We start from the raw sequence: 15,089 nt of genomic DNA, 5'->3' as shown, positions 1-15,089 counted from the left end.
TGTGTAAAACTAAACTGCTACAGTTTTTGTTTTGATTTTTTTTTTTTTTTTTTTTTTTTTCGTTGATTATCACACAATACATATTTTGACGTTTCGACAAATGCTCTTTTTTTTCTTGCTCACTAAACATCTCAATACTTGGGACTTCATCCCCCAGTCATCCTATTTTTAATCTCTATAACCACCCGTCTGCATGACCCCCAGACACAGCAGGCTGCATCAACCAGCTGTTGGATTATTGCCACGGCACTATCTCATCGGGGAAGGCGTGTCAGTCCCCGAATTACTCAGCGCCCCTTTGTCCTCGTTCGGTGGCCAGCCAGCGACACTCATGGCGGCTGCACCCGTCAGGCAGCGCTCCGGACCAGGGGGGCAGCGGGCACAGCTCCCGCCCTGTTACTACGAAGGGTACCTGGAGAAGCGAGGACCGAAAGAAAAGGTAGGCTCACCCGGTGCACATCAATTGCCGTATTTTGGTTTCGGCGCGTCCTGTAGATGCTGGAAGTCGGTGTGTGTGTGTGTATATGTGTGTATGGACCGCACACCGGCTGAGCCACCATTCCCAGAGAGCTGTCAACTTCCTTATTGTGCGAGAATGGGTGAGGCGAAACTGCACTGCTGCTGCTGGCGGGGATTTATTTAATTCACACAGCGGTGAAGCATATTGGAGGCAAAGCATGCAACGATGTAGCATCTAATCACAGCGTCTGAATGACAGAAATCACGACTGCTGTCGAACATTACATGTTATTGCCACATGAACCGAACAGGACTGTATTTTGTTGATAACGGGGCATCTGATTGTCACAAACGGTACCCCAGCCAAGTGTTTCCACTCAGAATCCATTAGCTGACTCACAGACACTCAATCTTTTGAATTATTGATCCGCCAGTCTGATCTCTGAAATACATATCCTAGATTTCAAATAAAGTTACACAGAGAAATTGGCAGTTTTGCCCAAGGATACTTTCACGTATTAGCTTTATTTATAGGGAAGACGATAAAGAAGACACTCCCCAGGTGTCCTACCCCTCTCTGATTAGGCTCCTTTTTAATGCAATGTGGACATGTAATGTGAGCATGGCTCAGGTGCAGGGTGTCGCAGTGATCCATGGCCACAGACTGACAGCAGCTGAGGCTCACTCACTACAGCCATCTCCAGGGACAGGAAATGTGGGGGTGATAAAAGGAAAATATCCATTACACTGACAGGGAAGACAGCACTGGCCCTTTTTGGTTTAACATTTTTAGTTCAGGTCTGTGTGTCCATCTGTATGTGACAGGCATCCAGGCGGCTGTGGACGTGCCTGTGTGGGAATTCTTTGTATTTCTTCAACAACGCCAAGGACACTCATGTAAGTTCCAGATTATATAGCATCTTGTGTGTCTTTTTTCATATAATAGTGTGCTGGCACTAAAATATAATTATGTGTGCAACAGTATGTGGAGAAGCTGGACCTCAGCGGCTTTGTGTCCCTGAAGGACGACTGCAGCCGGGACAGAAACCTAGAGGCAGCTAGGCTCATCCTCCAAATGAAGGATGGAGAGACCAAACTCACAGTAAGCCACTTGGCTCACACACTCAGACGCAAAGATGCTAAAATTAACAAATCTTTGCTGAGACAGAAAATGCTGCTGCTGTCTTTTCCAGGCACCAAACTTGGAATCACGGGAGCTGTGGAAAGGATTCCTCTACTCTGTTATAGATGTAGGTGTTAATCTTTTACACAGCTGCTGTCCCTGCGTCCCTGTACCAGCCTGCCTCTCACATGTTTTTCCTGTCCAATTACAGCTGAATGTACCATCCTATCTCACACTGCTGCCGGGGCAGCTACAAATGCTACAGGAGGTGGTGGACAAAGAAAGAGCCAGGCGGAGAAGTCGCAATCCTGCACGAGCTCCTCCTTCGCCTCTCTCCGTTCCTTTAGTAGGAGAGATCCCACCGTGAGCGCTCCTCTGTGCTACATAGAGAAGATGCACTGCAGCTAAAGTGGCTTTGGTATATCACCACATTAACTGTAATACTGTGTGTTTCATCTGCAGATGTTTTCGGCCTGTGTCCCGGACGGAGGCTGAAGTCCTTTTAGAGAGACACCCAGACTGTGGCAACATGTTGCTTCGTCCAGGCAGAGACGGATGCTCGTTGGCCGTTACTACTCGACAGGATCTCAACGGGTAAACACATTCTGAATATCTGAAAACCGCAGTTACAAAATCACAAACATCAAAGGTTAACTAGAATATCATTACATGCTGTCTTTTTCTTTTTTGTGGCTCCAGGTCAGTTTTCAGACATTACAGAGTCACACAGAGGGACCAAGGTGGTTATGTCATTGATGTTGAAAATCCTGTAAGTGCACAAGTGTCATCAGTTACAGTTTTACAACATTTCATAAGAGGAATGTAAAACATGTTAGTATAACTGACCTACTTTCAGATTCATGAGTATTAGGAAAAGGAGAAGAGGTTTAATTTTTCTAGTGTACACCACAGTGGATCAGGAATGGTGTGATTGACATAAACACAAAGAAAAGGAAGGATTTTAACAATTATTGCATCAGCCATTTAGAAACTACAGCATTTTCACAGGCTCAAAAGTAATTACACATTGTGGACATGGGTGCCTTTTTTCATTTAGGAGACACAAGATACAAGACTTGTAACAAAGCAGTGATTTTAAATCTTATTTTGGTGTTAAGTCAGCACATTTTTAAAATGTTTATCAGATTTGACTGCGGATTCTTTTATATCTCAGTGACCATCAAAGTTAGGTCAGATGACACATATAAATAACTGCCACAAGTGTCATCACTATGGCTTTCAAATGGCGAAACCTGCTTCTAAAAATACTTTCATTCTCCAGCTCAGCAACACTAAAAGATGTTAAAGACTATAACAGACAAGTAAAGTGGATGATTGTGGAATTAACTGATTAAAAACCCCTTCACAACATCTAGCCAGTTAAGAGCACTCGAGGAGGCACTGTAAGTGTATCATTGTCAAAGCCTGCAATCAAGAGACGCCTTCACGAATGTGCAGACGGTTTACGGCAAGACACAAAAACCACTGTTTACGTTTAAGAACAATAAGATCAGATTAGACTTTGCTTGGAAACAGAAAGCAATATATTATTGTGCAATAAGATTCTTTGCGAAAATTAAACCAAGATGAACTTTTATCTCAAGAATGGGAAGAGTGGGCAGAAGGAAAATAACAGCACACGATCCAAAGTAGATCACACCGGCTGTAAAATACACCAGAATTAGCGTTATAGCATGTGCATGCATGGCTGCCAGTGGAACAAAGTCCACCAGTGTTTACTGATGATATGACTGCTCATAGAAGTAAGTGGGTGAACTTTGAAATGGATGTATACATTTTGAGTAAAAAAGGTACAGTTTGAAAAGGTTATAGCAAAAGTAACCCAGGAGCTTGATAAGCCAGAGAAGTGAAATGAAAGTGGTTGAGTGAGTCTCAGGATCTCCGTTCAAATGAGCATGCTTTTCACCTGTGCAAGGGAAAAAAACCCAGAAATCCACTAACAAGCAGCAACCAAAAGCAGCTGCACATAAGGGCCTGGCAGAGCATCACAGAGAAGGAACCACATTGTTTGGTGATATCCATGAGTTCCAGACAACAGAGAATCCTTGTATGCAAAGGATTGCATTCAAGCACTGAAAATAATCCCTCTGAAAACAATGTTTAAGTTTTTATATAAAAAAAATGATGTAGTTTCTGTATGGGCAATGCTATTTATTTTTGTCTTGAATCAAAGTTAAGAGTCAAAGAGTTTATTTGCATCATTTCAAATCAATCGTGGTGGTGCACAGAGCCAAAATTCACAAAATTGTGGCCTGATCAAAAACTTATAGACCTTACTGTTATAGATTCAGAATTTTAACATTACATCATGGCTGTGTTTTTATTGAAGAAATGTGTGTTGTTGTTTGTTTATTTTTGCAAACATCAAACCGCTTAAATCCAACTGATCAGACTGATGCATGAGATTATTAAAAACACGGGTCTCAGTTCACCTCTTTTATTGTGAATCACAGCTACTTAACCATGATGCTCTATGTTGGATAATTTTTTTTTTAAATAAAGAGCTTTTATGCAGGATGTCAGATACAAACTTGATGTTTCAGATCTCTTCAGAGCTGTTATTTTCTCTGTACTGACAGCTGGTCCAAATCAAATATAGCTCTGTCCTCACATTAATCCTTTAAAGCTTTTTGAGTTTTCAGGTTTTGAGGATTTTTGTGGATATTTTGGCACACAGGCCTTAAAAACATTATTTGAAAATAGAACTGTAAGACATAAATTCTAAATTTGAGTAGAGAGATTGAAGAAAGCAGGAGAATCAGGGCTATACTTCATATTAACACTTATATGTCCTCATTTGTGCTTCTTGTATGTGGAGTCCCCAAGGCTCAATCTTTGGACCGGTTTTTGTTTGTTTATATGCAGTACCCCTCGGTCTTCTGCTTAACAGCTACTTTGCTATGCTGATGATACACGGCTATACTTTTCTGTTAGGCCCAACAACCTCAGGGCCCTCTCCTACCTCAGCAAATGCTTCACTGCCATTAATATTTGCATGCATTTACATTTTCTCCATCTCAACACTGGTAAAACTGAGGCTCTTGTGTTCAGCCCTGACAATTTCTCCAGGGAGGCCAGCCAATTACATTGTTCCCCATCTCCACCAATATCAGATCTTCTAAAAACCTTGGTATTATTTTTGACCTGCAACTGAAATTTGAAATACACCTCCAAGGGAATCCAGACTTGATTCTTTCATTTAAAAAAACGCTGCAAAAATCGGTCGCTGTCATTTCATAATTTACAACTTTAAGATTGCTATTAAAAAGTCACTGGCCCTGATGAGGCACCTCTATTCTTGCTGCTCAGCCTGTCAGTTTATCTGAACAGGTTCTTTGAACCGTTCCACATTTTTACTTTTAAGCCTGAGGTGATATTGAGGTGCTTTTGAAGTTGGAGTGCCCAAACTTTAGAACAGCTTCCCTCAGCCTATCAGGTCGGGTGAATCTGTGTTTTGTTTTTAACAACTGCTGAAAACTAATTTTTTATAGATTATCTTTCCCTTCATCTTTCTCCCATTATTTTTTTAGCCGTAGTTTAGATCTAATGAGTATATGGAGGTGAGTATGTCAATAACATATGATTGACTATTTGTCTGTATGCTAGATTATGTATACTTATTTTTAATGTAAAGCTTATCCAAACTATGAAACACACTGTAGCTGTGTGTTTTAAGTTAATGTTATTGTTTTTATTGTTATTATTATTATAACACAGAGGTATCTTCTTGCAGATCCCCTGTGCCACTCTTCATGAGGTCATTGATGCACTAGTAGAGAAAACAGCAGGAACTCTTCAGCCTTTCCTACTCGAGGAGCCTTATGAGGAGAATATAAGTGAGGCATTACTAAACATTTCTCACCCACCTTTTTAAACAAATTCTTAATACTAATTTTGTTAAGTTTATGTCATCAGCATATGTTTCTGCCAATGATGAGAATGGAGAGAGGATCCTCCACACTGCCCCCTCAAGCCCCCTGCCTAGGGCCCCTGTCCTTCCTCCAAAACAAGGTTTGTGCCGGTCATATAAACCATGTGCAATGAGAGGCAGAGAGTATATCGTGATCACTGCTCCCATTCTGGTGCAGATCGTTGGTCCTCCAGCAGTCCCCTGTCCAGGTCCCCCGCCCCAGACCGTCGCATTCTGACCTCACCAGTCCCGGCCTCGCCCAGCAACCCGATGAGACGACTCATCCTCTCCCCTTCACCTCTCACACAGAGTGAGTACAAGATGTGCTGATTTCATTGGCGGCAGTTTATCTGCAGTCCTTTAATCCCAAATTGTTTATCCCTGGTTGTCCACAGCGCTCAATGAGGAGCTGAAAATGAAGCTGGAGAAGAGACGAGCGAGTCAGGAGTGACTTTTACTGATTGGGAGGGACTTCCTGTCACAGCATACACAATCTTCGGTGCCAAACCTACTCTCACTGCAGCTACGTGCTCATCCTGTGCCTTCAATGTGGAAGACAAGGGACTACAGAACCACTACTTTCTCTTGGGGAACCTTAAAACTGTGTATGTTTGTTTCAGTATTTATGTTGTTAGATTTGACATGAGTTAACTGACTCTGGCTAGCTCCCTAAGAGCAAGACCGACTGGTTATCACAGATTACTTTCATGCAATCTCTCAAAATGCTGCCCGCCCTGGTTGGCTGATGACCCACTTGCGCGTTGTCCAGTTGCATAATATTGTTTACAACCTGCCTCCGAGCAAAAATACAGTCCACAAGAACTATGAATCACTCACAGAAGGACTGGCACATATCGGACCTCCAGTTGAGCTTCATGTTTTCCCGTTTGAGCCAAAAAAACAAACAAATAAATGAAAAAATACTGGGTGCTAAACTGCTGCTACAACACTGGAAACCACTTAAAAAACATGTAGACTGCCATGATCAACTCCAATGCAACAAACTCTGACATGAGACAAATCCAGGCATGCTCAGCTCCTTGAGTCACCTCATTCACATCACTACATGTAGCATGACTGGAATAATAACAATACAACTTAGCTGCACACTCTGCCTGCCTGCTCCGAGTCCTACATCTGACTGATAAGCAACCATTAACACTGCTGTTGACACAATGTAGCTCATTTACAGCTCAACTTTAACTGTGTTGTGCGTGTTTCCTTATTCTCTTCTCTTGTGTACGTGCTATTGTATGGTGCTATGATTGACCAGACCTGCCTGGAAACCACAGACTGTATGTAACTCTAGATGATTTCTGTTCCTCTGTAAGAAAAAGGGAAAAAGAAAAAAAATCAGTCTAGTGTAGTCATAAGTGAGGGCGCCCTCTTGTGGTACGTCTGTCCCATAACCCTAATGAGCACAATCACTTTCAATAGGTCAACCCCTTTACTTTGCAGAGTAAACCTGAAACTTTTGTTATAGTTTTTTTTTCCAGCTGCACTACAGTTAAATGATTATAGGTCTGAAGGTGCTCAAACAACGACAAGTAACTCTACGTGTAAAAAACGTTTACAGATCAGTGTCAAATGACTCTTAAATGTCTTGCAGTGAACAATTTCTTGTATGTTGGTACATGATTGTCTCGTCTACTTTATTATTATCAAAGGTAGTTGGATATCTGAAGAATTAAATGTGTTTTTGCATGGATCCGTTGTGAGTTAAGGCCTCTTGTTATCGAGATAGTATTGATAAATTCCACTGTTATCAGTTGATGATTAGAAAGACTATTGGTGCCCTGTTTTTCCTTTAAAAAAATCTTTTAGGTTAAAAGTTAAGGTATTAACATGGGGATTATTGCGATTTTAGTCCTTCCACGATCTCGACAACTATCAGAAATAAATGTTAATATGTAATCGACAGTTTCTACACATTTAAACGGTTAGAAATGTCTTGCCAGAAATACGGCTAGACATTTGATTTCAATTGGAAGCAAGGAGAATATTTTTAAAGTCTGAGGTTTTGCTAAGTTAGAAGAAAAATCAATCTATTTACCTTGTCAAACATGCTTCTTTGTTTAATAACAAAGTGGCTAACCCTCTATCTCCCCTTTCTCTACAACCTTTCTCTTGATTTGTGGCGTCTCAATCAAATGTAACTATAAGATCATAACAAATATGCATCAGTTCTCTGCGCTTTTCATATTTCTGTGCATGTGCAGGATTATTATAGTGCCAGAATATTGCACATGCAGGGAGATGATGGTGGCATTAATGTAAATACATCGTTTCCATCGTGGAGGGCAGATAACAACACGCCGCCCTGCTATGTTGCATTGCTTCATCACTCCTGTTTGGACACGCTGCCAGGTGTTTTTACGGTTTACCTGATCCGCCCAGCTGGAGTCAGCTGTGCCTTCTACCGACAGTAGTAGTACTATAACGAACACTTAATCAGACCGGAGGTCAGCGCCTTCCGCCACACTCTGAAGGGGTGTGGGGGACTAGTTAAAAAAAAAAAAAAAACCCTGCGCGGCTGTCCGGAGTAGGAGCCCCGGCCATTCAGATCCTTTCACCGACCGAGGGATATGACCGCTGAGAGAGGCTGTGGACAGAAACGAAGCACCGCTGTGTCTTTAGAAACACTCACTGGAGGCTGACGGGCTGCTGAGCCGTTGCTTGAGCGCCTTTCCGTTTTAATTTTTTGTGCGGTCGCTGATTTTTAGACGCAAGCTTGCAGATAATAAATCTCAGTGAAGCTGCTGGCTACGGCCAACGTCTGACACCTCTGGGGTACGTTAGACGTTAGTCTCAGTTGTTCACACTTTTATTGAGTGTTTGCTAAAGGTATGTGGGAGTTTTTGATTTTGCCTTGTTTATTTGTTTTTGTTTTTTAAACTATCAAACTATCCGTGAAGCGGTGGTGAAATATGTCGTAAACAGGTGCTGGGACTATTTTTTTTTCTTAGAGGAAACCTTGGGGTGTGTCCGTGCGCAGGTAAGACATTAACTTGTGATTCGAGTGTTTGCTCACTCTTAGCTAACCTGCAAGAGCTACTTTATTAACAGCTTCAGGGTGAATTTCACGTTAAAGCTTCACTACATGGGGTAACGTACTTTATTACTATTATTATAACTAGTTTAGCTAAGTAGCGTACTGTTAAATTCTCATTTATTTTATGGATTTTTGTTTCTACATTGATTTTCACACACTTATCGGGTTTGTTCTACTGTCCAGATTCAGTTGAACGTAAACATGAGAGGCATTGTGCTGTGAGTGTGTGCGTGTGCGCCTGCGTGTGGGTGTAGAGTGAAGCTGGGATTGGCCCTCAAGGCTAAATAATCTTATCGGGGTGCATTCTCTGACATGTTGTGGCTCATCAGGTAACACACACATCATTACTTCAAATTTGATTACTGTGAGAGTAATGAAAACAGATGCTCCTTTTGTAACAACGACCTAATTAAAGGTTACCTCAGTTTCTTGCTCTGTGCAGTGAAACCACTCTTGCATCTAACTTCCTTGCAGCCAACTTTGTGCAAGAGCTCGTCTCTAATCGAGCCCAGAATTTGGCACTCTGTGTGAATCTTTCATTGTTTCGGTGCTTGGTGCTGCAGGAGAGCTGAGGTTGACATCCCTGCACCCTGCTGAATGCTTTTCATGGCCCTGCATTAACATCACTATGGCACTGACAGAATTACTGCAGTGCTGACTTTAGCTCACTCTGTCCTTTCTGGCGATTCCTTTACTTTTTCTTTTCTTTCTTCCCCCCCCCCCCCCTTTTTTTTTTTGGCTAAGTTTCTTACACTTTGTTTTGATGCACTTTAATGTTTACCCCTGTCAGCTATTGTCCTGGTGTTGTGCTGTACATCCATTAAGGTTCTATACTTTTCCTTCTTTACTCATGAACCGTTTTTAATATCTTGTACACCCTTGTATTTTTCAGCCCCCATCGCCTTTGTGTCTTTGGTCCGTGCCATCCATCTCCCCATGGACAGCCTGCAGAGCGGGGCCAGTAAAGGGGCTGCTACCCTTCAAACACCACAGACCACATCACGTCATAGATGCCACCCTGCCGCCTTTACCGCTCTATGACTGACTGTTGAGGAAACAATAAAGCCAAAAATCCTCTGAGCTTGAGCAAAAGGAGCCATGAATCTGCTGCTGTCCCTCACTGTCTTCTGCCTGCTGCCTCTGGCCTTGATGGCCAAGGAAAACTTACCACTGAACTGCATCCCCCGCAGATCTGTGCCTTATCACAGTAAGCGCTGCTCTTTTGTCTTGTGTAACTTGCAACTTGACTTACAGTGCGTCAGCTTGTGTTAGCTCATATAATTTGGACTGACTCAAAAGGAAATGGGATTTAATCACTGGTGGTTGCCGAGTTAATCATTTGTCTGCTGTCTCTTTTTTTTCCCTTAGGGGACAATGCTCGTTTTTTTAGTGAGAATGATGTCTATAACTACTCCACCATGCTGTTGATAGAAGATAAAGGCGTGCTCATGCTTGGTGCTAGGGAAAAAGTGTACGCACTTGACCTCTATAACATCTCCCAGAAACGTGCTTCAGTAAGAACACCGTTTTTTTTGTTTGTTTGTTTTTTTTAACAGGCAGCACCCACTTTATTCCTTTTAAAGCAATCTCTTTCACCAATCCAGGGCAAGTGCCCAACATAGCCGATAAGACCATTTCCCATACCATACCATACCATACCATACCATACCACCAGCTTAACAGGAAGTCTCATAACCAGAGTTTTGACACATTTTTCAAAGATGGGAAAAAAACCTGTTTAAAACTTTGTCCTTAAATTACTCTTCCTTCACATGAATTTATCCTGTTTTCACCTCAGATTGCACCTTATTAATGATCAGCTACAGTCAAAAAATGGCAAGTATCATGGCGTATTTGACCGTTGATTCTTAACACAGTGTAAATAAAGCTAGCAGACATACTAAAGCAGATCATCTCATTTGAGCCGCAACACTTCCTGTTCAGCAACAATTTTAGCCACATCTTCACAGTTTAACCATCTTAACAGCAGCTGTGCTTCCTTTAAAAAAATGTAAACGTTGGAAGTATTGTTCTGTACAGCAGAAAACCTGTTAGCCCTGAGAAACATGTTCTCCTACCACACAGAGTAGTGTGACCAGTAATGAAAGCAATGTCAGAGTTGTGGACTTGTCATAACGTTTGTCATCAATCAGTTATTATGACAGGCCCAAACTTTACCCTATTCAACAGAACTTCTATTAATTTTTTTGAAGTGTGACCAAAATTGTGTTTTTTATATTTTAGGCTGCATGGGAAGCAACTCCAGCAAAAAAGACAGAATGTAAAAACAAAGGAAAAAATGCAGAGGTTGGTTAATTGTAGTTTTGTAAAGGTCAATTTACATTAAGCAGAGGCAGTCACTGGTTCTTGAATTCCTTTCACAGACGGAGTGCTTGAACTATATCAGGATCCTGCATGAGGTGGGAGATGACAGAATGTATGTGTGTGGAACCAATGCTTTTGATCCCGAGTGCAAATACGTGGTGAGATAAATTCACTAACTGATTGAATAGATGGTTTTTGTGGCTTTTCATCAGCTTCACAATAAGTGCAGAATAATTCCAAAGATAAAACGGTGTTTGCCGGTGCAGTCCTTTTCAGGTGATGCATTGACTTTTGAGAAGGAGATGGAGGATGGCAAAGGGAAGTGTCCATTTGATCCTTTCCAGAGATACGCTTCAATCATGGCAGGTAGGTAGAAATTTGCCAACTACACTAAGAAACCTGTTGAAAAGATTAGCAGAGCAAACAGATTTTCTTTTGCTCTCTGGTCTCGTTAGGTGATGATCTTTACTCAGCCACGTCAATGAACTTCCTCGGCTCTGAACCCGTCCTAATACGCTCGTCTGGTAACATACGGACTGAGTTTAAAAGCTCCTGGCTTAATGGTAAGATATAAAAAAAAAAAATTTTTTAAACCTATTAGTTGAGTCAAAGTTAAAGATTTCTTTTCTTCTTGTGCCAGAGCCCACCTTTGTTTCCATGGCTCAGATGCAAGAGAGCAAGGAAAGTGAAAGCGGAGATGACGACAAAGTTTACCTGTTCTTTAGTGAGACCGCTGTGGAGTGTGACTGCTACAACAAACTGGTGGTGTCCCGCGTGGCCCGCGTCTGCAAGGTGATAAAAGGTTTTACATTGCATGCACTTCCAATGACAATGGCACATAAATGGCACTTCCTCCATTTGTGCTCCTGCAGCCCTTTCCGTTGTTTCGTTGCTATGTGTATTTTTCCTCCTGTTATGAATTTCTGTGTTCACAGGGGGATCTTGGCGGTCTAAGGACTTTGCAGAAAAAGTGGACAACCTTCTTGAAAGCTAGAATAGACTGTCCGGTGCTGGAGTCCCAGCTGCCGTACATTATCCGGGACGCATACCGCTGGTGTGACCCCGAGAAGGATTGGAAGAGCTGTATTTTTTACACCGTCTTCACAGCACAGTTGTAAGTTTGGACATGTTTGTGTAAGAAGGAAAAGGCTAACTTCCTCTTTTATGTCTTTAGGACACCAGTTGGCTAAGATGTCCTGCATGTTTGGTGTGTGTGTTTATTTAAGGGACACATCAGACTTGTCTGCAGTGTGTGCGTACCGCGTGTCAGACATAAGCCGAGTGTTTGCAGAGGGGAAGTACAAGACCCCAGTCCCCGTAGAAACCTCCTTTGTTAAGTGGGTGATGTATAGCGGAGAAGTGCCCATCCCTCGGCCTGGAGCTGTAAGTCTTCCCAAAATTCCCTTGTGCATTTTATTTTATTTTATTTTATTTTTTTTAAAGAAAACCCTAGCAGGAAGCTGATTCCTTTTTGCACCCTGCTCTCTCTTTCCTTTTTGTTGATCCTTTGCTAGTGTATAAATAATGCAGCTCGTAAAGCGGGCATACATAAAACTTTGGATCTACCAGACCGAACCCTTCAGTTTGTCAAGGACAAGCCCCTCATGGACCAGGTTATCCAGCCAATAGGAGATAAACCTCTATTGGTGCGCAGAGGAGCTACATTCACACAAATCATAGTAAACCAAATGAAAGCTGCAGATGGCAACAAGTACCCCGTGATGTTTATAGGCACAGGTTTGCATCAGTACATCATTCTGTCACTTCCTGTTTATTGTCCATTTTGCTGTTTTTGATGACTTAACAGTGGTAAGCATACTGGACTTTATGCATGTAAATATGTTTTCTTGTTTTTATACAAAAGACAAAGGCACAGTGCTGAAAGCTGTGAACTACGACGGAGAGATGTTCATCATAGAGGAAGTACAAATCTTCCACCCCCGTCAGCCAATCAAGATTCTTAAATTCTCAAATATCACGGTAATTTGAGATAACCATTCATTTAAAAAAGTTTATATCACAGCTGATGCCTCAGTAGTGATATTGTTTCAGGAATTCCATTCCATTTTTATTTATTTATTTTTTATCCTTCAGCAAGACGGGATTCATCAAGAATGTGAAAAAACACATATTTAAGTTATTTATAAAGAGTCTTCTCAGAAAGAATAAACAGGTTCAATATGTTTGGTGTCAATGTACATCAGCATCATCGGTGCTCTGTGTTTCTGTCATAGATCCAAGATGTACATGGTCAGCTCTATGCAGGCTCAGACACTGGAGTAGCCCAGATACCACTGGCCACCTGTGAGAGGTCCTCATCCTGTATGGACTGTGTTCTAGCCAGAGACCCGTACTGTGGCTGGAACAGTGCTCTGGGGAAATGCGTTTTCATTTCTAAATCACACCGGTAGGCATCACTTTAAAGACAAGGACCAAGTGATATTGATGTTGTATATGCAAACTAATTTTCCATTTACTTGCTCTTTTTTTTGTAGTGAAATAATTCAAAGTTTGAAAGTTGGAGATGCTTCCCTCTGCCCTGATGCTGGTGAGTTTATTCATGAAACTGAATCTTCTGGAGTTTGCACGTTTCTGCATGTGATCTGTTGCAGTTGTCAAACTGAAAATGGATTTATGGGTGTCTGTTGAAATTTCAGACCCTATCAAGCCTGTGAATTTGTCCGTCCGGGAAGGTGAGGACCTGAAGCTCAGCTGTCTACCCCTTTCCAGCTTGGGAAAAATCATGTGGCAGAAGAACAATATTGATCTGACGCCTTCAGCTGCACTTCAGCTACAAGACGGACTTCTGATCCAGAATGTTTCATTAAGCGATGCCGGTCATTACCGCTGCTTGTCTGTGGAGCACTCCAGAGCTAAAAAGCACAGCATAACTGTAATTGAGCATCTGGTCACAATTGACCTATCAGACTCAGGTGATAGGACACTGGATACCCAAGCTCAGACTGATTGTGCATCAGTTACAGGACTGCAGGTTGCATGTGCTCTTTTGGGGCTTGCTTTTTTTGCCCTTTTGGCCTGGAACTTTTACAAAGGCCATCTGTGTATGCCTTGGAGTTGCTTTAAGAGTAAAAGTGAAGAGCAATCTCAGGAGAGCCAGAACCAGGAGGCTTTACACTCTGGTGTGAGCTACCAAGCTGCACCCAGAGAGGAAAAGTCTGTGGTCATCAGCAGCAACAGTAACAACAACCAACACTGAGAGTCACAAAGCTGAAGCGCATGACATTAACAAAGATAGACTTTAGAGTCAAATCAATGCGGGGGGGACAGAAACAGTTTCATTTCTGCCCTGAACTAATGAGAATAGGGGTTCAGCGGTAATATTTGCATAGAAACTTGGATGTAAAAACATTTCAAATGCTTGTTTTGATAAACAAAACTGATAAAACTAAGTTATTTTTGGTACAAATATGATGTACTTGAATTCCTGCCTTTTTGTTTTATATGCAGGTTTGTGCTCAAATTCCTACTAATTGTTTTAAGTACCACAGATTGGAATATGTTGCAATGACTGGTTTGATTTTTTTTTTTTTTTTTTTTTGTTAAACAGGGAATGTACAGTAATTGAAATCGAGCCACTTATTCTGTAACCACTAGCTACCAAGACTTTGTTTTATTGTAATTAAACAATTTCTATATGTTCTTTAAGTTGTTTCAGCGAGTTTAAAATGCTTACTGTTTCATCTCTAACGTGAAGTTTGTATGAAACCCATTAACCAGTGGCCAAAAGGAGAATGGGGGAAAAAAAATCTTTAATGTGTAACTTTTTGACTAAATTACAGTTCTGCTTTCTTAGACATCAGTACAGTGATTTGAAGCTTTAATACTGCTTTTCTAAGAGAGCAGCTAAAACAAAAACAACAAAGCACCTTTACTGTACAGCATGTGTAAAACCCAGTCACTGGCGGCTTTGGTCCGTACTGATCTGTGGCATTTATCTCCTGTAGCGATACCTCTTGAAGTGGAACCAAAGCTGGAAGATCCCATTGGCGAACTGACAGCGAAAGCCGTGTCGGTGCGAGTACTCCCACTCCCTGTTTACGATCTTAAAAGCAATGTCCTCATATGGCGGGCCCGCGTGGAACCTTAAAATCCCAAAGTCCTTGTTGTCGGGACTGGGCTCGAGGAAGTACTGCGGCGTGGATCGCTTGTCAATCAAATCTGGATAGAAGATGTTGAAC

At 41.8% G+C, this 15,089-nt stretch overlaps 3 protein-coding genes across 13 annotated transcripts in view; 2 read left to right on the top strand and 1 right to left on the bottom strand.

Moving 5' to 3' along the window:
• The first annotated feature begins 41 nt into the window (after positions 1–41).
• stap2a (signal transducing adaptor family member 2a) lies at positions 42–6,048 on the top strand. The gene is made up of 11 exons (XM_086270796.1): positions 42–439; positions 1,285–1,356; positions 1,442–1,561; positions 1,653–1,709; positions 1,794–1,945; positions 2,045–2,176; positions 2,282–2,351; positions 5,337–5,439; positions 5,519–5,614; positions 5,692–5,823; positions 5,909–6,048. Exons 1-11 carry the CDS (start codon positions 194–196, stop codon positions 5,962–5,964), a joined length of 1,236 nt encoding a protein of 411 aa, XP_086126922.1. The 5' UTR covers positions 42–193; the 3' UTR covers positions 5,965–6,048.
• sema4e (semaphorin 4e) lies at positions 5,981–14,556 on the top strand. 11 transcript variants are annotated; one of them, XM_086270788.1, is made up of 16 exons: positions 7,913–8,303; positions 8,429–8,508; positions 9,458–9,772; positions 9,934–10,079; positions 10,810–10,872; positions 10,950–11,048; positions 11,157–11,256; positions 11,346–11,453; positions 11,531–11,682; positions 11,826–12,004; positions 12,117–12,273; positions 12,405–12,627; positions 12,755–12,870; positions 13,125–13,297; positions 13,386–13,438; positions 13,548–14,556. In XM_086270788.1, exons 3-16 carry the CDS (start codon positions 9,664–9,666, stop codon positions 14,105–14,107), a joined length of 2,238 nt encoding a protein of 745 aa, XP_086126914.1. In that variant the 5' UTR covers positions 7,913–8,303; positions 8,429–8,508; positions 9,458–9,663; the 3' UTR covers positions 14,108–14,556. The 11 variants fall into 11 exon arrangements, with proteins under 11 accessions (XP_086126918.1, XP_086126914.1, XP_086126913.1 ...); XM_086270787.1 differs by having other exon boundaries at positions 7,913–8,357; positions 8,480–8,508; XM_086270786.1 differs by having other exon boundaries at positions 7,913–8,357; positions 8,480–8,508; positions 8,749–9,772.
• Positions 14,557–14,638: 82 nt separating this feature from the next.
• The window catches only part of cactin, a 20,700-nt gene continuing 20,249 nt past the window's right edge, over positions 14,639–15,089 (bottom strand). Inside the window, exon 10 of the mRNA XM_086270781.1 lies at positions 14,639–15,089. This exon is cut by the window's right edge and continues 244 nt beyond it. Within this exon, the coding sequence (XP_086126907.1) occupies positions 14,843–15,089 (247 nt within the window). The 3' untranslated portion in view covers positions 14,639–14,842.

The sequence above is a fragment of the Aulonocara sp. 'chitande type north' Nkhata Bay genome, linkage group LG18 (genome assembly GCF_057382095.1).
Source record: "Aulonocara sp. 'chitande type north' Nkhata Bay isolate Kocher_YH1m ecotype deep benthic linkage group LG18, A_spYH_male_GT1.1, whole genome shotgun sequence".
NCBI classification, from domain to species: Eukaryota; Metazoa; Chordata; class Actinopteri; order Cichliformes; family Cichlidae; genus Aulonocara; species Aulonocara sp. 'chitande type north' Nkhata Bay.
Note: the sequence above shows the minus strand (reverse complement) of the source record. Positions and strands in the feature narration are given on the sequence as shown.

Coding starts and splice junctions, on each gene's coding strand:
- sema4e (XM_086270792.1), top strand. CDS start 9,664: ATGAATCTGCTGCTGTCCCTCACTGTCTTCTGCCTGCTGCCTCTGGCC. Junction 11,049..11,156: donor ATCCCGAGTGCAAATACGTG/GTGAGATAAATT, acceptor TTGCCGGTGCAG/TCCTTTTCAGGTGATGCATT. Junction 12,005..12,116: donor ACCGTCTTCACAGCACAGTT/GTAAGTTTGGAC, acceptor TGTTTATTTAAG/GGACACATCAGACTTGTCTG.
- stap2a (XM_086270796.1), top strand. CDS start 194: ATGACCCCCAGACACAGCAGGCTGCATCAACCAGCTGTTGGATTATTG. Junction 1,562..1,652: donor ATGGAGAGACCAAACTCACA/GTAAGCCACTTG, acceptor TGTCTTTTCCAG/GCACCAAACTTGGAATCACG. Junction 1,946..2,044: donor TTAGTAGGAGAGATCCCACC/GTGAGCGCTCCT, acceptor TTTCATCTGCAG/ATGTTTTCGGCCTGTGTCCC.